Consider the following 21,961-nt stretch of genomic DNA (forward strand, 5'->3'; position numbering starts at 1 on the left):
TATTTTTAGTGTTTGTTTATTTTATAAAAAATAAACTGGAAAATAATATAAATTTATTAAAATGATAAAAATTAAATTGAAAAATTAAAAGAAAATATAATTGAAAAAAATATAATTTTATAAATTATTTCAAACAAAATAAATAAATAAATAAAATTGAATGATAAAAAAATTAAATCATAATAATTATTATTTTATAAATTATTTCAAATAAAATAAGTAATAATTAAAATAATAAATATTAAATAAAAAAATAACAATTTTATTGAAAATGATAGTTAAAGTTAATATAAAAATTCAATTTTAAGAGATGAAATTAACAAACAAATATTGAAAATAAAATATATATAGCAATTAAAAGTTTGCAGATTAATTTGATATAATTAGTAAATAATTTAATATTTTTAATTTTTTACAACTTGTGAAAAGTGTTTTTATCTAAAATAAAAGAAAAATAATTTTCTAAAAATCAAATCAAATTTTTCTTTGACTGAAAAGTATTTTTAATTGATCAATTGTTTTAATAATAAACAAATATAAAAAAATTTAAATTTTTTTTTACAAGAAATCACTTTTTATTAAACAAATGAGACCTTAATTCAAAACCAAATTACTTTGAAATGTACTTGTGTTCTTTCCTATCTAGATAGGTTTGGGATAACAATAAGAAAAGTTATAAAATTAAATTAAAAAAATCTTAAAAAACAACATAAAAGAATTATAGTGAAGGTAAATTTTAAAAAATAATGAACTAAAATTATAAATTATAAAAAAATAGCAATAAAAAAGTGGATTAAATATAATATAAAAATAATTTAAAATAAAATATTAAGATATAAAATTTAATAAAAAAAACTCTTAAAAAAACATAAAATTATAAATTATTTTATTGATATAAAATAATTTAATAAAATTTAATTAGAAAAATAAATAAAATAAAAATATAGCTAAATAAATAAAATTAAATGATGAAAGACGATATTAAAAAAATAATTAAAAAAAATATCAATAAAAAATTAAGATATTAATTGGAAAAAAAATGATACAACATATTTTTTTGGACAAGAAAAATCTTTGAAGCTTAATTGCGCGACATTACTACAAAAAACATTATAAGTTGCTTTTACTATCACCTCAAAAGGTAGTGTTTAAACATAAAGTGATGTTGCATATGTTGTCTAAAGGGTTTAAGTATTGTCCACTCATTAGCTTGTGCTAGCAATTTTTCTTTTATTAATATTTGGTTGCAAGTTTTTTTTTTTTGTTTCAAGGACAGGAAAGTCTTAACATTATATATAAAAATGTAAGATCAATCTCTCAATAAATTTTGTTTTTAAAAGTAAAATAATTTTTATATTATGTTTTTAAGGAAAGAAATAAAATAAAAAACACAAAAACAATATAAAATTTTCAATAAAATATCTAAAAATACATTAAACGACCTTGAATTTGCAACAATATTATCCCCAATAAGCATAGAGAAGGCATGAACTTTATTAGCATTAGTTTAGACCTCTATGAAACTACCAACATCTTAATATTTGCATGCATCAAAATTCAAGATATATACATAAAAGATTATTTAATATTTAAAATAGTAGTTAATTAATATGTTCACGTACTTTTACTTCTTCTTTTTAATCTAAAACACTCTAGGCTTACAATATAAGTTTTGAGTACCTGTAAAAATAATCATAATTATGGGACTCAAAGACCCTCCGATAATAAAGTTAACATCTTTATGGAAAAGGTATTGAATAACTTAAAAGAGATTTAAATTCAAGGAACAAAGATGTTTGTTCTTGAGTTTTAATTTTGTTGATACTTTGAAATCTAAGTATTTTTTGTTTTAAGAGATAAGAAGTTGTAAACCATTTACCTAGACGGTTCATGAGGTATTTGTACTATCTGAACCTTGTCATTTTCATAAAAAGAAAGGTCTGGAAAGTCCTCTGGTTTCAATGATATTAATGAGATGCAAATATCTATTACATATCATTAATGAGATAGTAGATATGGTAGGTCACTTAAGAGATTTTATATAAACCTATAAGTATAAGGAAATAATTCTATATGGAGAGGCATGACGGCTTATTATATCTTTAACACTTATATTATAGAAGATTGTTTAGGATCAAACATAAATCTTTAGAATTTGGTAGTGTCTAAGTTCTTTGGGTCTAACATGTTTGTCAAATTCACGTTAACTTGGACTTGGTGAACTACGAAGTCCAAATACCTTGGATCTGACATGTTTGTTAGACCCACGTTACATTGGACTTGGCAGACTGTCATGTCCAAATGCCTTGAATTTGACATGTTGGCAAGACTCACGTTACCTTGGACTTAGCAAACAGCCACGTCCAAGTGCCTTAAGTCTGGTATATTAGCAAGACCCATGTTACCTTGGACAATGGTTGAGTGTCACGTCCAAGTGTCTTACATCTGGCGGATTAGCCAGACTCACATTCTCTTGAACTTGACAAACTGTCTTGGGTCTGACATATTTCACTATCAAGTCTCTATATATTGGGTCTAGCATATTTGTCAGACATACATCATCTTAAACTTGACTGACTGTCAAATTCAAGTACCTTGAGTCTGGCATGTTTGTCAAACCTATTTGATTTAAGAAGATTTTTATTTATAAGAAAAACTTAACTCATCAATTCCTCCCTCCCCAAGCCTTTAATGCGTAATCTAATATTTAAAGGCTTAAGAGATGTTGAGGGTGACAATTAGCCAGTAGACATCTTGTCATCCTTTGGGAAAATACGGTATTGTATTGTAGATCTAAAAAGATTTCGAGAGAAAAGAAAAAAGGTTTTTTAGGAAGATCACTTGGCAATGAGCAATAAATATTACAAGTCTTTTTTTAACTTCATCCACCAATATTGGATTCACTGGGTATTGAATTTTATAATTTGTTTTAACTTTCTTTCATTGCAATTATTCTGGTCTCATGACCAAGGTCTAAGTTTTACGTACTAGCCATGTTTATCGGAGTTGTTTTTTTTGTTATTTTTTTGACTTAATTTTATTCTCAACTTCATCCTTCAATATTGGATTAATTGAAAATTAGGCTTTATAATTTTGTTTTATTTCTTTTATATGTTGTTATCATAGTCGCATAACCCGAGTCACTAGTTTTGTAGGCTAGGCAGGTTGATTCAGGTTTTTTGTGCTTTTTTATTGATTTTTTTTTAATTTATTCATTCAACACTAGGTTGATTATGAATTGGACTTTATAATTTTTATTTTATTTGCTTTCTATAAAGTTATCTTGGTCTCCAAACCCAGGTTTGGCATATAAGTCCTGAGTTAATTTTTTATCCTTTTTTTATTTGATTTATTTTCAATTTAAATCTTTAATTGGTTGGTTGATAATTGAGCTTAATGATATTTTTTATTTATTTTTATGAGGATATCATAGCCTTATTGCTAGATCACGAGTTAAGCTAGTTGACTTAGTTTTTTTTTAATCATTTTTTTAGTTGAATGTTTTATAATTTCATCATTCAATATTGAGTTGATTGAAAAGTATGCTTCATAACTTGTCTCGGTTTGTATTCTATGAGATTATCTCAGTATCATAAATCAGGTCATGAGTTTGGTCGGTTGACAATGGTGGTTTTTAATGTCTTTTTTTTAAAAAAATTTCATCATTCAATATTGAGTTGATTAAGAATTGAGTTTCATATTTTTTTTTAATTTGTATAGGGTTATTAACATATACTAAAAGGCATTGACATTTTCATTATAATAATGAATAATGAAATGCTAAGGTCCTTATCGCTTTGGTTCTCAAGATCTTTTAAGACTTTTTTTTTTTAAAAAAATTAAACTTAGTATTTTTTATTAAAAAATTATCATCCTCAAACTGGATTTATTGGGTATTGAACTTCATAATTTGTTTTGATTTGCTTTGCATGTAATTATCCTAATCTCATAACCCGAGTTGTGAGTTTTGTGGGGTAACCATGTTGACCCCGGTTATTTTTTAATTAATTTTGTTCTCAATTTCATCCTTCAATATTGAGTTGATTGAGAATTGAATTTCCTAATTATTTTTTGATTTTTTTCTATGGGGTTATTACTTTTTCATGACCTAGATCGTAAGTTTTGCAAGTTAATCAGGTTGACTTGTTTTTTTTTATTATTATTAAATATTTTTTTTTCAATTTTATCCTATTGGAAATGAAATTTATAATTTTTTTTATTTTCTTTTTCTGGATTTATCCCGGTCTCCTAACCTAGATTTGGTAGATTAACCTGGGTTGGCTTAGGTTATTATTTATTTATTTATTTTATTTTCAATTTAAATCTTCAACATTGAGTTTATTATGAATTGAGCTTCATAATATTTTTTTTATTTTTCTTTCTACAGGGTTATCAAAGTCTTATGAACCGGGTTGTGGATTAAGCAAGTTGATTTGAGTTTTTTTTTATTCAATTTAGTTGATTTAATAAAAAACAAATTATCATTCAATAATGGATTGATTAGGGAGTAGGCTTCATACTTTATTTCAGTTTGTTTTCTATAAGGTTATCTCGGTTTCATGACTTAGATCATCAGTTTGGTTGATTGACTCAGATGGTTTTTTGTGTCATTTTTAATTGATTTTTTTAAATTTTAATTAATAATTGAGTTTCATAATTTGTCTTGATTTGCTTTATATAAGACTATTTATCATATACTAAAAGGAATTGGCATTTAACTACAATAATGAACAATGAAATGCCAAGTTAGTTTTCACTTTGGTCCTTCAATTTTTCAATAACCTTTTTTTTAAAAAAAATCAAATTTAGTATTATTTTTTTCAATTTCATCATCCATCTTTGAGTTTACTAGGTATTAGACTTCATAATTTATTTCAATTTGCTCTATATGGAGTTGTCTTAGTCTCGTGACTTGAGTCAAGATTTTTGCAGGTTAGCGGTGTTGACTTATGCTATTTTTTCTTTGTCCTTTTTATTAATTAATTTTGTTCTCAATTTTATCTCTTAACATTGGGTTGATTGAGCATTGAGCTTCATAATTGTTTTATGTGCTTTTTATAAGGTTATCATAGTCTTATGACTTGAGTTGTAAATTATGCGAGTTAGCAAGGTCGACTTAGGTTTTTTGTTTTTTTTTAATTGAATATTTTGTTTCAATTTCATCATTCAACATTGAATTTATTGTGATTGAACTTTATATTTTTTAAATTTGCTTTCTATGGAATCATCTCAGTCTTCTAGCTCGAGCTTAGTAGGTTAATCCGAGTTGACTTATGTTATTTTTTGTGATTTTTTTAATTTAAACCTTCAACTTTAGGTTGATTGAGAATTGAACTTCATAATTATTTTTTATTTTCTTTTTATGAGGTTATCATGATCTTATAACTTGGATCGAGGGTCAATTTTGATTGACTCCTCTTTTTTTTAGTTTATTTTTTTAATTTCATCCTTAAATATTGGGTTGATTGGGGATTATGATTCTTAATTTGTTTCGGTTTACATTATATGATGTTATCCTGGTCTTAGATCGCGGTTACGAATTTAGTTGGTTAACTCCAGTTATTTTTTGCATCTTTTTTTTTTAATTTCATCCTTCAACATTTGATTGATTGAGAATTAAAATTTATAATTTGTTTCAATTTACGTTTTAATTTAGATATCTTGGTCTTATAACCGAGGTTTGATAGGTTAACCCGGACACTCAGATCATTTTTTTAATTGATTTTTTTTCAATTTCATCCTTAAACATTGGATTGATTGAGAATTAAGTTTAATATTTTTTAAATTTTTTTATAGGGTTATCAGGATATTATGACCTAGATAACTGATTTGGTAGGCTAACACGAGTTGATTTGAATAGATCTAATATGCTGTCATTTTAATTTAAAAAATAATTGTTTCAATTTTGCTTTTTGATCAAACTATATTTTAATTGGTTATCTAAATCTGCTTTTCAACATACCATATCAATTATATCATATTAGTTCATCTTCATATAATTTAATTTTTTTTATTAAAAAAATTTAATCATATCTAATTTTTTTTTTGCATTAAAAAAAATAATGCCCCTCAAAGCGCAGCACTAATACTATCTAGCGGTATACTAATAAATCCATTAAAAACCAAACAATTAAATCATTCAAAATTTTAATATTTTTAAAATCAAGAAGATTTCGATTATCAAAAAAGCAAAAGACCGCTCATGATACGACGACGTGTGGTTTGAGTAGGCACAGGCCCATAATGTATTTGTCTGGGCCTTAAAAAACCCTTGAGGTGGCAACAGAAGCTCTCTTATCGCTCACTCACTCTCTTAAAACCAAAAAACCCTAGCCCCTAACCCCTCCTTCTCCCTCTGTGCCTCTCACACACACTCAAGCAGTAAATCATGGCGACAGCAACCGGAGCAGCTGCGGCTGCACCAACAAGGGCACTGTCGCAGAAAGAGCTAGACATTCAGATGATGTTGGCTGCTGAGGTTCATCTTGGCACCAAAAATTGTGACTTCCAAATGGAACGTTATGTTTTCAAGCGCCGCAATGATGGTATATTAGCTGTACTCTTTCTTTGTACATACCCATCTGTTTTAGATGTGTTGATCGTTATACTTTTAGGAAATAAGTACTACGTTTTTTGTTTTGTGGTCTGTTGCTGTTGCTGATCTATTAAAGGTTGAGTCTTTGAGCATGATTTCTGTTACGTGTTGTGTGTTTTACTTTTCTTTTGTGTTCATGAACTTGAAATGGTTTGGAGATCTTTTTTTGGATGAATTGTCTATGTTGAGATCATTGGTGGAACAGAGTAGATGTAATTTGTATGTTTTATGTCATTTGTTATTAAGGCTTCGAATAATCTTATGAAAATGAGGCTTTCGATTAAGATTCAACGTGTTATCTGTTTGAGATGCAAGGGAGTTATAATTTTAAATTTGTTTGTTTTATTTGTCAATTTGACTTTATTTTTCTGAATATTTGTACAGTATGCTTATTGTGGCTGTTCATTGCTTTGATGGGCAAATGGTTTTAGTTCTAACTTGTCTGTCTTATTGATTTGTGTTTATTGCTCAGGAATTTATATTATCAACCTTGGAAAAACATGGGAAAAGCTTTTACTGGCTGCCAGAGTTATTGTTGCAATTGAGAACCCCCAGGATATGATTGTTCAATCTGCAAGGCCCTATGGTCAAAGAGCTGTCCTCAAGTTTGCCCAGTACACAGGTGCTCATGCAATTGCTGGAAGGCATACCCCTGGTACCTTCACTAACCAGATGCAGACTTCATTCAGTGAACCTCGTCTCTTGATCCTCACTGATCCAAGGACTGATCACCAGGTGAACCCAAACTTGTGAATAGCATTAAGCTTATCATGCCTGTTGGTCTTTTTGCGCTCTTTTTTCTGTCGTCAAATTTTAATCATCATCAATCATATCATACAGCCTATCAAGGAAGCAGCTCTTGGAAACATTCCAACCATTGCTTTCTGTGACACTGACTCTCCCATGAACTTTGTGGATATTGGCATTCCTGCTAATAACAAAGGCAAGCACAGCATCGGATGCCTGTTTTGGCTGTTGGCAAGAATGGTTCTGCAGATGCGTGGAACTATTCCGCAAGGGCACAAATGGGATATTATGGTAACATGTTTATTGCAAAATTGTTTTACAGTCTCTAGCCCCGCCCCTCTTCTCTGAGCTTTCTGTTTTTATCCATTTGCTTTTTAAATTGCAAGTAGAATGAATTGATGCCCTGCACTCTATCTTACTATAGCAAAATCCCAATGTTTTAGTTTAGCCTGCAGCAGATGCAAACATTCATTATGCGTCTGTTTCCTTCATCAGTATTTTAATGTCATATTTTACTGCTTGGGATTGTTTTGTACATTCACGGTAACTGTGCTTGAATACGTTACATGGATTGGTTATGAAACGCTTCCTTTGGCATTTTTCTGGACAGGTGGACTTGTTCTTTTATAGGGAACCTGAAGAAGCCAAGCAACAGGAAGAGGAGGATGCACTACCAGCTGCTGATTATGCTCTCCCTCCTCCTGATTATGGGATTTCTGCAGGTGAATGGGGTAGCACTATAGCTGATAGTCAATGGACTACTGATGTTGCCCAACAACCCATTCCTGCCGCCAATTTCTTCCCAGAACAAGGTAACCACAATTTGTTGAGACTCCTATAATCTTTGCATTTGTTTTCTGCAGTGAAACTTCTGTCTTTGGATTCATCCCACCTTTTTATTCAAAATTTAGGTGTTCTTTCTGGTGAATGGGGTGCAGCTCCGGCTCCGGCTCCAGCTCCGGCTCCAGCTCCAGCTCCTGCTGCTGAACAGCTCCCAGGTGCTGAACTTGGTGTACCTCCTCCTGCTGCTGCTGCTACTGGCTGGGACGTTTAAATTCAGCAAGAATGCTCATGTTTACAACTACCATCATTCTTGTTTACAATTACCATGTTTTGCACTCAGTGGAGAATCATGAGTTAGTTTTGTGGGGAACGGACTGTTTTTCTTTTTTTACATTTTTGGGCTCGGTGCAGTTCTAGACGGTTAACTTTTTTTTTATATAAGATTTACACCGATTTTGGTATTTAATAGTAATGCTGTGTTTTGTTACGTCGTTTTTTAAGCTTCTGTTTAAGGTGTAATATTCCATGTGGCACTGTATTTTATCCGGCCTGATTCAAATGATTCGGGGTTTGCTTACGACAGAAATCTCTTTTTTGTACTGTAGACGTTACTGTTCCCCCATACATGGTGGCTCCGAGATGTTTAATCTGGGGTTGTGATGAACAGGCGAGCATGAAGATTTGGGGATGATGCTTCCTACCAGTGCAAGCGTCATCCCAATTATATAAAGCAGCCTTATTTAACTTGGCTTGTGACAACGGCTCCATGGTTAATTTAACAAAGATTTAATTATTTATAGAAATGAAAATAATTGACTTTATTATTTCATTTTTTAAATTTAATATGAATCAAGATCAAATTTCAAAGCCTTTGTTTTAGCGGAGGGCACGAGTATCGGATGAACATGTGAGATGTAACATATGAATCCAACAGTTGCAACTGCTCTTTCTTTTGGCAAGATGTATGTAAATATATACAGGGTTTCAAAAATAATCTTTAATATCCTAAGGGTAATGGAGGCCTCGAGAGCTCCAAATGAATTTAGCTATGCTATTTACCCTTGTGTTTACTCATTCTCGTTCATGAAGGCTTACAATCGAACAAAATGGCGGCATTGTATCTTTAGGTTGATCTCTGGCTATTTATTTTCAGACAGGAAATCCGCATCCTTCGGATGGGATTAAACAGATTTATGGCTAATGAATTATGTATTGAAAAATTGGAGGTGAACTTCAATGGAACAGCATCTCCTCACTCATTACCCACTGGACAAAGCGGTCTGGGAATCCACCAGCGAGGTCATCAGAAGATCCAGTTTGACTTCTTCCCTGAACCAAAGGAAGTATCAGATTAACATTCTGACCAACGCAAATCAGGAATGCAAGTGATGAACGATCAAACAGCAAAACATTACTCAAATACAAATAACAGAAAGCTGATAAATGTCGGCTGAATAATGCGAGAAACTTGAGCACATAGCATAACAATATAAACTTGAGCACATAGCTGACCATAGTTAACGCAGTGTCAGACTGGAAAGAAATGCATAAAATTGGATGCCAACTTGAGCCAGCCATAATCATTCTACCATGTGTTAGATTCTCCCTTAGAGAGATAGAACAGGCATAAACAAAAAGTGAAATTGATGCTTAAACATATGAGAGATGATCAAGTAGTTTTAACCAATTTACTAACACATGATGTCAATTGAGTAAAAAGTTGATAAATAACATAGTTGCTATAGAGGGTCATACACCAGAAACTTGTACTCTTTAAACAAACTGCAAATGCAAACACCAGAAGAAAAAAAAAATACTAACCTTCAAGCTAGATCCAGACTCACCAGCAGATATGGTTGTTTCTATTTTCACATCGTTCCCAAGATTCTCAGATGATAGGCCAGCACTAGACCTGCAGCCATTAAAATAATTGTCGAGTACTACTTGCCTTCGGTTCCTGAGCTGAAGCACTTAATTGGAAGTATAAAAACTACCTATCACACAGATCTTCTTCACATGAATTCCCAGATGTAGAAAGCCTGTCCATATCAAGGAAATTTGAGCAGCTGCAAGCGTCCCCATGTTCGTCATAACAAATATGATTACTTTCAAAACATTGGTATTCCTCCACATCTTTGAAAAGCTTCCTGCAAGGCATTGAGGGAGTGTACCTAAAAAGACCCCCAACATTAATCAGCCACGTGAGCACATCAAATGCAACAACCGCATGATATAAAAGGGTTAAGGAATGCATCCAAGCATTTCCATTTCCATTTCCAATTGAATTACATGCTGAAATTGAGGGACGATAACAGCCAGATTTTAGCCACAGCATTTATAAATAAACCTCACTTATCCATTCCCAAGCCTTAACATAATGGCTACAATTGCAGAGGAATGACAACTTATCTCCTAATGGCTAAAGAAATATAACCTGCTGAAAAGAGAATCTATTTGGCATTTCAATTAGTCATTAACTATGCACCTCTATGAGGAGTGAATACAAATCGGATAAACCATGGGCTTACCAAATAGGGAGATAAAACGTAACAAGCTGTGACAAGCATTGAACAATTTAAGCAGACCTGGAATATGATATGTCACTTTCACAAGTTGATATCTCTGGATTTGAATCTGAAAGACCATTATTAACTCCTCCCTCCTTTTCAGACATAGGCTTACTGTATCCAATATTGGCAGCTACAGGTGACTCATTTTCACACCGAAGATTGCCATCTGACAGTGACCTTTTAATGAATGACCTACAGATGACAAAAATATTAGCATAAAGGTTTCCTTACAAATGAAACTCTAGTTTCATCATATTGTATGTTCTAAACATTATATGGTCAAAGTAAATCTCACATTAACTTATGCTCACACGCAAGCATGTTTAAACACATAATTAATTTGAGAAAAGCGCTTCCAATATCCAAGTTGTATGCATCATTTGAATAATTACAGAAGAATTGCATTTGCTGGATGTGTTAAAGCTAATGATTTATTTGCAATACAACAATGATAACAGAAACATGCATTTTTTTTAAAGCGAGGTCCTTGACCAACATAACTTACTGCGATACACAGTTTTCCTATCCACAAAAAGGTCCCAAGATAGTTCTTATTCAAAAAAAGTCCCTAGATATGAAGTGTAAAACTTGTCAAAAGCAGAAACTGAAATTATAACCACAATTCTCCTTCCAGTCATTGAGAATCATAGTCCCACATTGACCCTTTTTTAGCTCTGGTACATGTTTTTGCATTGTCACCAATTACCTATTTTCATACCCTTAGAACAATATAATGTTACCACCAGCCATACCCAAACAAAGTGGTTACCTAAACAAGTTATGGCACTGAGGGAATGAGGTAAGCATACAAAAATTATTGAGATATGGCGTGTTATGAGGGCATATTACCTAGCATTCTCAACTAAATCAGGACCACGCCTTCCAACATCGCAATGCTGGTCCGAATCCAATTCCCACAGTGCTGGCTTTCCCTGCTGTGGCTGGAAATGACCCAAGAACCTGACCAAAAAGTTAAGGCAAATATCACATCAAATGCATAATCTATCCCCTGCAATGAACCTACCATCAAAACATACATTTTAAAATCCCTGATCTGGGAAGTTCTTTCCAGAGAAAAGTAATGATGGCATTGAAGCGCAGAACCTCTTATACTTACACATTAATAGCATCTTGTTTCTCAGCATCCATGTAGGCATTGCTGTAATAACGTTGTAGAGTTCTAAAGAATTCCTGGGACTGAGTTGCTGCTTTCCACTGACCTCTTCTCTCAGAAAATATCTATTTAACATCATCATTGCAACACAGTGATGCATTGGCAGTGCTAAACTTAAAATAGATAGTTTTATGCAGAGTTCCAAAAGTAGAATTTTCAAAAACAAGTGGACAAATGGAATGAATATGAGTATTTCAGAAACAAGGGTTTGCTTTTTAAGTAATGAACTAACAATTTCAACAATAAGTACATCCATTGCTCTTTTAACTCCTGAGAATCCTTACTTTCTTCCCATGCAGGCAAGGATACCCAACGTGATCAACTTAGTTCCTTGGCATCACAATCAAAGAGGCGATGACATGCAAAATTTAATTTCTTAATAAAACACAAACATGACAGAGCCAACTTGCTCAAATAGTTTAGTTTACACACACTGGAAGATTGAACAAAACTACAATACAAGTTTGGTATAATGTTTTGCATTATCCGCACCATCCTAAAACACATGCATCCAAGATTAAAAGCATCAACAAGCTTGCAAATGTTTCTTTCTGATTTCCAAAATCCTACAAATCAAGTCAGCTCATTGAGCAGCAGACCCACCTACTGCAGTTTTCAAGGTGACCAAAGAAAAATAATCACGCCCATATGAACTACATAAACTTAAGTGAGAAAATCCTTGATTTTTATTTTTTTTACCTTTTCAACTAAAAAAAATTCCAAGGAAAACAGCTAACTGTGCCCGAAAATGTATTTGATCCACAAAATTATGTTCAATCATATTTAATCATTAAACTGTAGGCCTCCCCAAACCCACAAGGATTACCTTGTTGTGAGCAGCGGACCCACCATACTGCAGTGCAAGTGTGTCACCCATCGTCTCATAAATCCTCATTAAATCTTCAGCTAAAGGATTATCTAGATCAATACTTGGGGATTCCATATATCCTAGTGCATGCAGCTGATGCCCTAGAGCCACCAATCCATAGGCATATTGTGCTACATTTGTGCGATCTAAACAGTCTATGCAATTGGTCCTTAAAACACCACTTTGGAACATTGGAACGTTGATACTCTGATTTTGATTTGCATCACATTCAGCTTTGGCAATTTCTGAATCCAACTTGCTGACATTGTCACTAGAAGGATTTTCAAGAGAATAGTCACCATCACGTTCCCTGCACCAAATTTGCATCGCCAGCATTGTAAGTCACTTACAAGAATTAGACAGAAACAAAGGAAAAAATCATGGCAGTGTACCCTAAAATTGTTAGTTTCTAGAAAACTATCATTATCCATAATATTGCATTTTCTGTTTTTCCCACCTTTTTTTTATTGATTACAATGTATGCAAAAGGACACATTACACAAGCTGCGCATATGCAAGTTTTGAGTTTTGAATCAATATATTTCCTCAAATCATTTGAAATTCTACAAAGCAAAAAATCCACTTCAGTTTGAATTTACTATAAATTTAAAGGGGCCCAGATAGCAATTGTGTGATTATTGCGTGAAATCTAGCAAGACAACGGATTCTCAGAGCAAACATTTCCCTGAGTGGATAAGACAAAAGAAAAATACCATGTAAAAAGAGTTGGAAGCCTTTTCATTAACTTACTCAAAGCAGGACCCATTTAACAATCCCTTGGAACTTGAACTTGGCATGACTTGACAATAAAAGATCCCAGTTAGATTCAATGCATAGCTTGCAACTCTTCCTAGAAGTGCCAAGACATTTGTAGCCCTGTTGAAAGCAAACAAATGCTATTAACTTCAGTCATCACAAAATTAATGCGAGAGAAAAGTATGGGGTGGGCTAGCAAAGTACTTTCTAGAGTGTTTATGCAAATCCCAGTGCAGAAACTTTAGGCGATTCTCCTCGGGTAAACTTTTATTGATAAATCTGATGGCATTTGCAAACTCAGCACGAAGTATGGTTTCCCGAGGCTTCTTTTCACGCGACTGCCAATCATCAACATTATTGTTAGAAACAGACAACAGCCACGCCTCAATCCCAAAAAAAAATGCTGAAAACTAATGACAGCAATAATAATAAAAAAACCACATCATGAATCCATTTTCATACACAAGAAGCTTAAAACTTAAAAGATCACATGAGCACAGGCATCTGGAGCAATCAGTCTCTTGGTAGTCGCAGCAACCTACCTTTATTAAATTCAAAATAATTATCGGACTTCCATATCTCTTCACAAGATTTTCAAAATGAAGTTTTGTTGCCTCAAAATTTTGGTCCTTCCTTGACACTGCAAAATAATAATAAATAAATAACTTGTGAAAGTTACCACTCAGAATAACACGGTTCACAGTATCGAAGTCATACACATAATGTCAGGTTTGATATTCAATCGTGAAGTTTCTTGAGACCAGAAAAGCGGGATTGAACCCCGATTCTGAACAACAGAACTTATTTGCACTGGCTGTTCTTCAGGAACATCTTCAAACATTATCTGTTCTGTCTCAACATCATTAGCAACTCTACCCTTCTCATTCACGCCTCGTTTTAAATATCTAGACAGATCAGAAAATAGGAAAATCAAATAAAATTCATTGTAAGTTCAGCAGTGATCAGTGGGATAAAATCTGGATAGTAGTGTTTCTATAACACATCAGTGGACTATATGAAGAGGTTAATATACAGATTGGATCCGATCAATATTAGAGAGTTTATCATGTTCACTGGCAAAAGATCAAAGCAGCCAAGCAGGGTTGGTTAACTCCAGCTGGCATGCTGTTCAAAAGTTTTGAAGACCATCCATACCTTGTGCCAGCATAATGCCGTGATCGTCTAGCAATGAGAGCCAGCTTAAGCTCCCTGCCAGATACTGAAAGTTTGACCTGGATACCAACAAAGGAAAACTAAAAAAGATCAGATTGAAGCAGATCATACAAATTTGCATAAATAAAGATTGAAAGGCGATTCATAAGGCCAGATAAATATGGATGGAGTTGATATTCCATTCAACCTGGTTCAACTTACAAAAGGACCATGTTCTTAATTCAATTAATTTTCCTCGCAAAAGACCTAGGTAGAGAAACTTCAACTCCTAACTCTAAATGGGATGTAATAATAAACTTGATGGCTTTGAAAAGAACCACAAAAGGTAGTGAGTTAAGAAATTAGAGAAGAAGACAGCAACACGTAACATATACCATCGTAAATGTGATGACCATTTTCTATCATGGACTGTTCTTTTTTATAGCATGAACGTCTTTAAGCACTCATGTATAGTTGGTTACTTGAAATAAAATGCACCTGTTTAAAGAAGCCATACACTAATGCCACTGTCCATAGAGTATTCTTGAGGTTATTTCGAATTCCTCGAGTTAAGAATTCATTCCAAACAAACATTGATTCATAGTGACCTTGTCCCGTCTCATTACAAGATAAATTCTTCTGAAGACTGTGCATAACATGGTAGGAGTAGCTGAAAAAGAAGTCCCTTGTAAGATCCACCGTGCACAGGAGCTTCTTATATCTATTTCATCAAGACAAAAAAAAAAAAAAAAAAAAAATTGAAAGGACAAGTCAGTATGTTTTTACTGATGTTAAAGAAAAGGAATGCTAGGAATTGTTAGTCTAATAAATATAAACAAGAAACTGAAGTAAAAAAAAAAGAAAAAAAAGAAAAGTGAATTTTCCCCCACAAACCCTGATGATACCTTGCCTCATTCAACAGATTTTATTAACATCACAACAGCAATGAAGTTTGCCCCTGTACGTATGCAGGAAATGAACTGGCAATAGCCACTAGGCAAAAATATCAGCTACAAAGGATGCAACAGCAATATTTTATATGCATACCTCAGAATAAGATGCCCTACTTGTCTCATCTCAAAAACAAAAATTAAACAAGGAAAGAAGAAAGATAAACTATAGCTACATTTACTACCAGAAGAAATTGAATAAGTTTGAATCACAGAAGCCCGCATCTTTATGAATCACACAAGCCCGCATCATTAATTAACACTGAAGGGTGTAATGACAAAAATAGTCAAGAAATTACCTCCACAGTGTTGAACCAGTCTACTTCTAATAGGCAACACGCAACTCAAACTAATTGTTCCAAACAATTAAATGAAAGAAAATAAAAATACCGAACATTGATTTAAAAATTCCAGTGCAACCATAAAAAAGTCATCATCTAATTACAAATCAACAATGCTAATTCTGATACTAGTATCTTAGGTCTCCTTAACAGAACCAAGTACATATTACATTTACATGCAGAATGGACAAAAGACCTGTTCTCGTTCTTAGAATTAGTCATATTGGACTGCACAGTAGAGTTTGGAATAGGAATCATCTCGCTCTTGGTTATAGAATAAACTGTGTGGCCACAAATTGCACCGATCTTCCTTCTTTTTGTTATCAGCAGCATGTAATGGGGTCCCAAAAATTTAATAAACCCTATGTTAAAGAAAAGAGCACCATGAGTTCAATAATGAAATATATCAAAAGCTCATATAGAAGACCTTGCAGATACAACATACCAACAATTCCGTAACAAATAGTGACAAATTTAAGTCCACCCGTTGACTTATTGCCTTCATGAATTCGCCTTAGCAGGTCAACGCATTCACTTTCTGAATATGTTGTAGAATCTTCAAGAACAACGAGTTCAGATGGCTCTAACCGATCAATCTTTAACACCTTGCAAAGGGTTCTGTTCTTGTCTCTTCCGATCATATAAAAATTCTGCCAAATATTAGATGTTGGATCAGAAGTAGTTGTAATGATGATTCGATAAATTGGCATGAATAATCATTGCATATAAGAAGAAAAATGAAAATGTTTTGATAAATAAATTCATATTAACAACAGCACTTTACTATTGCTGTAAAATAAATTGTGGGATAAATGAAAGAAGCAACAAAAAGTTCCATCAAACAAAAGTAGAGATTTTTCAAATAGGCAAAGCACATCATCAGTACATTAAATTCCAGCAAGACAGCAAGAAAGAAAGTTCTATGCAACTTGTTTCCTGCTTCATAAGCATCAGGATATAACTCATGCAGAAAGTCTGGATGGACATGGTTTTCCAAAATGGTAGTGACTTCAATGTTCAGAGGACCCATATTACACAAAACAAATTGAAATAACCCCAATACTTCAAATTATAGGGACACAGATAAGAGGAGGGCAACGACTTCAACATATAGTACCATACATGACAAGGATTACTCCCTTTATACAACATATAAAAACACAAGAAACATAAGGTCTGGTAAAATTTTAGAAACTAATGGCCCATGTCTGTAATACTCTATTTATAAGATTCACTGAAAAAAAAAATTGGATTATGCTTGACCACCTTATTGGAATAATATTAATACAATAAAGTTATATCCATTGACTGCATGCCAAAAAAAAAAGATAGACAAATCTGTAAAATTCAAAGATTTCTTATGCCTAAAAAATGTGACACTGAGCAAGTAAACATGGGAAAGCAATCATAAAGGTGAGCGAATGCAGGAAAAAAATTCATACAAAAGCGTAATTAAAATTTTAATCTCAATTTATGCTAAAGAGTAGGAAAAGCAAACAGCGTCGTGTACATTTCTTTACTGTTACCAACCTAAATCCTACAATTAGATTGCAATAACATCAAAGATTTTTGCAATAACTGACACCCAAACTTGTCATTATGAAGTATTTTCAAGGGACAAACTTGGCGACAAATCAATGAGCTGCTATTGTATAAAATCGAAAGGCAGATGAGCAAAATACATATAGTCTTATTCGTTACTTCGGGAAGAAAGAATAAGGCAGCAAAACAGGTATGACAAAAGCAAAATTTGGACATTTACATCTCCCCACTTTTTGCTTAGCCCAAGAATTCCAATGGAATAGTTCGCTGGAAGCCCAGTCACAAATTCCACATCCCTACTTTTTTAACAAAATCATTCTCTGACATAAACTTAGCACGCTTTAAGTTTTCAAAATGAACTAAGCAAGAAAAAACCAAAATCAAACTCAACCAATTGCTAACTACAATCTCAGAAGCAATGTGTGCTTTATTTGAAACACTCCCTTCAAATCCGAGTTTCCAATCTGGTCAAGACCACCCCCTAATCAAGTCAAAATCCTAAATCTAACACCACGTGAATCATATCCAATGTAAAACAATCACCCCATCAACATGAAAACACCAGAAGCATCAAAATTTTAAATTCCTCACTTCACGGAGGCAATCACAGCAGAATTGAAATGAACACACAGACGTAAAATAATCATTATCCCGGAAATCACAAACAAGAACTATTAAAACAACAAATCAAAGACCTCAAAACCCAAAAAAAAAACAATCAAACACGACAACATAAAGATAAAGATTGAAGAAAATGAGCACGTATATTATGTATATATACCGAGCGAGTCTCATAGAGTCTGAATTTCTGCAAGTAACAATAATTGGAGGCACCATCAATCAAGTTTGTTTCCATTTGGGATCCCACCTAGCTGAACCTCCTGGAGTTGGGTCAACTCCACGGTAACAAAAACTCCTTTACTTCTCAAAATCTACACTGAAAGCACACATCTTTAACTATTTATCTATCTGGGTTTTTTTTATTTATTTAAGAAAACACGCAGAATGAGAATTCAAAAACAAAACAAACAAGAAGCAAGCAGACCAAATAAGTGAAAGTTTCAATCTTTTTTTGTGGTGACGATTACAGTTTTTGATCGAGAGAAAGCAAACCAGATAATGAGCTAATAATACACAGGACGTTTTGGAGCAGATCGAAGAGAGAAGGTAGACGCAGAGAATACAAGAGAGAGAGAGGCTGCAGATCAGAGCGAGAGAGAGAGATTGAAATGAAACGCAAAAGGAGAAAATTGTTTTATTTATTTATTTATTTGTCTTTAATTTTTATACACTGTTTGCTTTGTGGTTGTGGTTGTCAGGAATTAGGAGATTGTATGAGTGGTGACTGACTGTCCGAATTAATCATGTTTTACTTGTTCTAATTTTCTTACCTTTACCACGCTTTACTCTCTCTTTTTTTTTTAAGAAAAAAAAAATTCAACCATAAAAATAGTTTTAATGCTAAAAAGCTTTGTAAATAATTTTCGCTGTACAACAAACAATAACAATATTGTAATATGAGGATTTGGAAGATTGATCTCATATTTTTTTTATAAGAAAAACTTAAAAATATCGTATATAAATAAACCTCCTTTGTATGTTCTTGAATGTCAATGATGGTATTGAAAAATTATTTTAATTCTCTATTCATATAAAAAATATTGTTCAAGAGCAATGGTGTTTTATAATGTAGTAGGGCCTATTTCCAATAATTCTCCAACTCTTGTAGGAAATTAATATATTTTATATTACCATGAACATCTTATGTGACGATGTCGTGGTGTTAGTGAATAAGAATATGCTCATACCATATGCCTTTCTTTGCCACCTTGCTTGTAAGAACATAATATCATTATAATATTCCATTGAATTGTGGAATATTTACAATTCTGCAACTCTAAATTTCCATCTTGATCACATGAAAGTAATATAATGTAACCTTACAAGAAACAAAGTCAATAAACTACTATTTAGGATTTATTATATTTTTTAAAGTTGATTTAAGATTATTTTTTCTATTTAGATTAAAACTCTTTTATTATTTTTTAAATCTTTTTATGACCTTTTAATAGTTTATAAGCCACCTAAAACAACTATAATAAAGAGTTTTTCTTATATTACTTTCGTGTTTTTCTTATATTGCTTTCGTTTGCGTCATATGTAAATTATAAATAAAGAATTTGTGCATCATATTAAAAAAAAATACAACTCTATGAAAAAATGAGTTAAGAAATCGGGTAGGGAAGAATTTATATAATGGAAAGATGTACCCTTCATCCATTGCACTCGACTTAGTAAAACCGAGTCAAACAAGCGAGGTAAATTTTTTTAATCTTCATTTGAAACAAAATTAGCTTATTTTAATATTATTTCTCTTTTTATTGTGCTTAGAATAAATGTAGGCTCAAAATCATAACAAATTCCAAGGTTTACCTAGATACACACAACCCTAGCTGAGACCAAACAACCCTTTTTAGTAGGGCTGAGCATTTTCGGTTCGGTCCGGTTTTGGGCAAAAAAAAACAATCAAACCGAAATTATTTTTTTTCAAGTTTTTGAACCGAACCGAACCGAAAACCGGTTCGAACCGACCATGTTCGGTTCGGTTTTTTCCCCTTCCAAACCAATTAAAACCGAACATTATTTCTGGGTTTTTTCATTGTTCATATTTTTTCAAGGATCTTATTTTCGTTTTATTTTTAATTTTACATATCTGTGCTTTCTGTGTTTATTTTCTGAGAAATCTTGGCTTTCTCAACAAGTATGACTCTTTTTTTAACTGGTTGGGCATGCATGATATCCAGAAATTCAATCCCGATTTTCTTTCTGTTAGATCTTTGCCCAAGAATTAAACTTTGCAAAAAGATACACAAAACAAAAGGAAAGAACAGAAGTAATTTGACTGGAGAAAAAAAAAACAAAGAAAAGATCAAAAGATATCTGTTATTAAAATGTAAAACCATCAAAACATTATTATTTGAACAAGAGGAAACAAATCAAAGAGGAAGGGCCAAACCCTTACACGCTAGTTAAAAAATCCCCCTTTTCTACTCTCTAATCTTCCCTCCACTTTGTTTTGGAGCCGCCGCCACACACCTGTAAAGAAAAAACCCTAAACTTGCTCTCAATGGCGACCGATCCAACTTTGTTGCACCAACTCTCCTTCTCCAATAAAAAAAGAGAGATGCAAAGAGAAAAGAAGGGGAGATATGTAAAGAGAAAGGGAAGGGGAGGAGAGAGATGCATAAAGGGAGGGGCGGCTACTTTTTTGTTTAGGGAATGCAGAGAGTAAAGTTGGCTTAGGGTTAGAAAAAGCATCCTATTTATAGTTGTTTTTTTTTTAGTGCTGGTCTGGTTGAACCGGTTCGGTTCGGTTCAATCAGTTTCAGATTTTGGAAACCGAAACCGAACCGAACCGAACCGGAATTTTTTTGTGATTTTTTAATCGGTTAATTCGGTTTTTTTTTTCGGTTCGGTTTTTTCAGTTATTTTTTTCCCAGTTTTCTCGGTTTAATCGGTTTATCGGTTTTTTTGCTCACTCCTACTTTTTAGTTTGGTTTTCAAGAATATCCTAATGGCCTAGTATCACTTAAAGGCATATATGATCAATTTAGGATCCTAAAGGTCTTGATGACCTAATTAGCCTAATGCTTGCAACTATTGGATTGTAACCAGGGTTGTTTTTGGTGGCTCAATTGACTCAAATCTCAATCAACCATAAAGTTTCTCTCTCACAAATCACTACCAATAAGGTTATTTATTTTATGTTGAAAAATATTATTGTGTCATTTTAGGCTATCTAAAGTTTTGATAACATATAATGAATAAACAAAGAAAAATCAAGGGGCAATGTTAGAGGTTACAAATATAGTATAAGTTCCCCTCCATGTCCTAACCTTAAACTAAAGAACAAACAAAGCTCATAAATAAAATGCTTATATGGACTCAAGAAAAAAATTTAAGAAGTAAAAGGAGGACTAATGAATCTCCTTGATAAAATTTCTTAGACTTATAGAACCACCAATAAGTATTCTATATGGGAGGCCCTATTTCTCCTTACTTGTAGCATGAAATCAATCATACTAGTAAAGATTAAGTGTCCTAGGCATATGGAGTTGATTGGAATGAAAAAGAACTCAAAATGAATTTGGACTTGTTAGAATAGACCCGATTAATGGCTTTAGTAAGAAAATAAAGAATATAAACATAAGATATCCCAATACCATAACACTAAAGTGAGAACTTAATATTTCAAGGTGAGGCATCTAATCTTGAGGAAGCTAAAAGCAATGAACAACCCTTACAAAAGAGGAAAACTAGTACCACAATATGACGACCCTTATAAAGCTACATGTCTGATCAAGCGAACATCTATAATCTTCTAGTCTTTATAGGACGAGGGGTTAAATAAAAAAATAAAAGGCTAGACGCGCATTGACTAGGAAAATGAGCTTGCGTTACTGGACCGCATTTAAAACCCAAA

General features: G+C 32.7%; 2 protein-coding genes across 7 annotated transcripts; one reads left to right on the forward strand and one right to left on the reverse strand.

Moving 5' to 3' along the window:
* Window positions 1-6,285: 6,285 nt before the first annotated feature.
* Window positions 6,286-8,612, forward strand: LOC133701505 (small ribosomal subunit protein uS2y-like). The gene is made up of 5 exons (XM_062125442.1): window positions 6,286-6,545; window positions 7,068-7,330; window positions 7,436-7,633; window positions 7,953-8,154; window positions 8,254-8,612. The coding sequence occupies exons 1-5, from the start codon at window positions 6,389-6,391 to the stop codon at window positions 8,394-8,396; spliced, it is 963 nt and encodes a 320-aa protein (XP_061981426.1). The 5' UTR covers window positions 6,286-6,388; the 3' UTR covers window positions 8,397-8,612.
* Window positions 8,613-9,040: 428 nt separating this feature from the next.
* LOC133701503 (phosphoinositide phosphatase SAC2-like) lies at window positions 9,041-18,820 on the reverse strand. 6 transcript variants are annotated; one of them, XM_062125440.1, is made up of 17 exons: window positions 18,592-18,820; window positions 18,260-18,415; window positions 16,382-16,586; window positions 16,133-16,298; window positions 15,144-15,366; window positions 14,649-14,725; window positions 14,211-14,398; window positions 14,036-14,133; window positions 13,698-13,831; window positions 13,488-13,613; window positions 12,696-13,047; window positions 11,813-11,934; window positions 11,545-11,655; window positions 10,711-10,887; window positions 10,120-10,296; window positions 9,947-10,037; window positions 9,041-9,454 (listed from the first exon to the last, which is right to left on the reverse strand). In XM_062125440.1, exons 2-17 carry the CDS (start codon window positions 18,332-18,334, stop codon window positions 9,359-9,361), a joined length of 2,418 nt encoding a protein of 805 aa, XP_061981424.1. In that variant the 5' UTR covers window positions 18,335-18,415; window positions 18,592-18,820; the 3' UTR covers window positions 9,041-9,358. The 6 variants fall into 6 exon arrangements, with proteins under 6 accessions (XP_061981424.1, XP_061981421.1, XP_061981422.1 ...); XM_062125437.1 differs by having other exon boundaries at window positions 18,260-18,410; window positions 18,524-18,755; XM_062125438.1 differs by having other exon boundaries at window positions 18,524-18,755.
* Window positions 18,821-21,961: the final 3,141 nt, after the last annotated feature.

Source organism: Populus nigra, chromosome 8 (assembly GCF_951802175.1).
Source record: "Populus nigra chromosome 8, ddPopNigr1.1, whole genome shotgun sequence".
In the NCBI taxonomy this organism is placed as follows: Eukaryota; Viridiplantae; Streptophyta; class Magnoliopsida; order Malpighiales; family Salicaceae; genus Populus; species Populus nigra.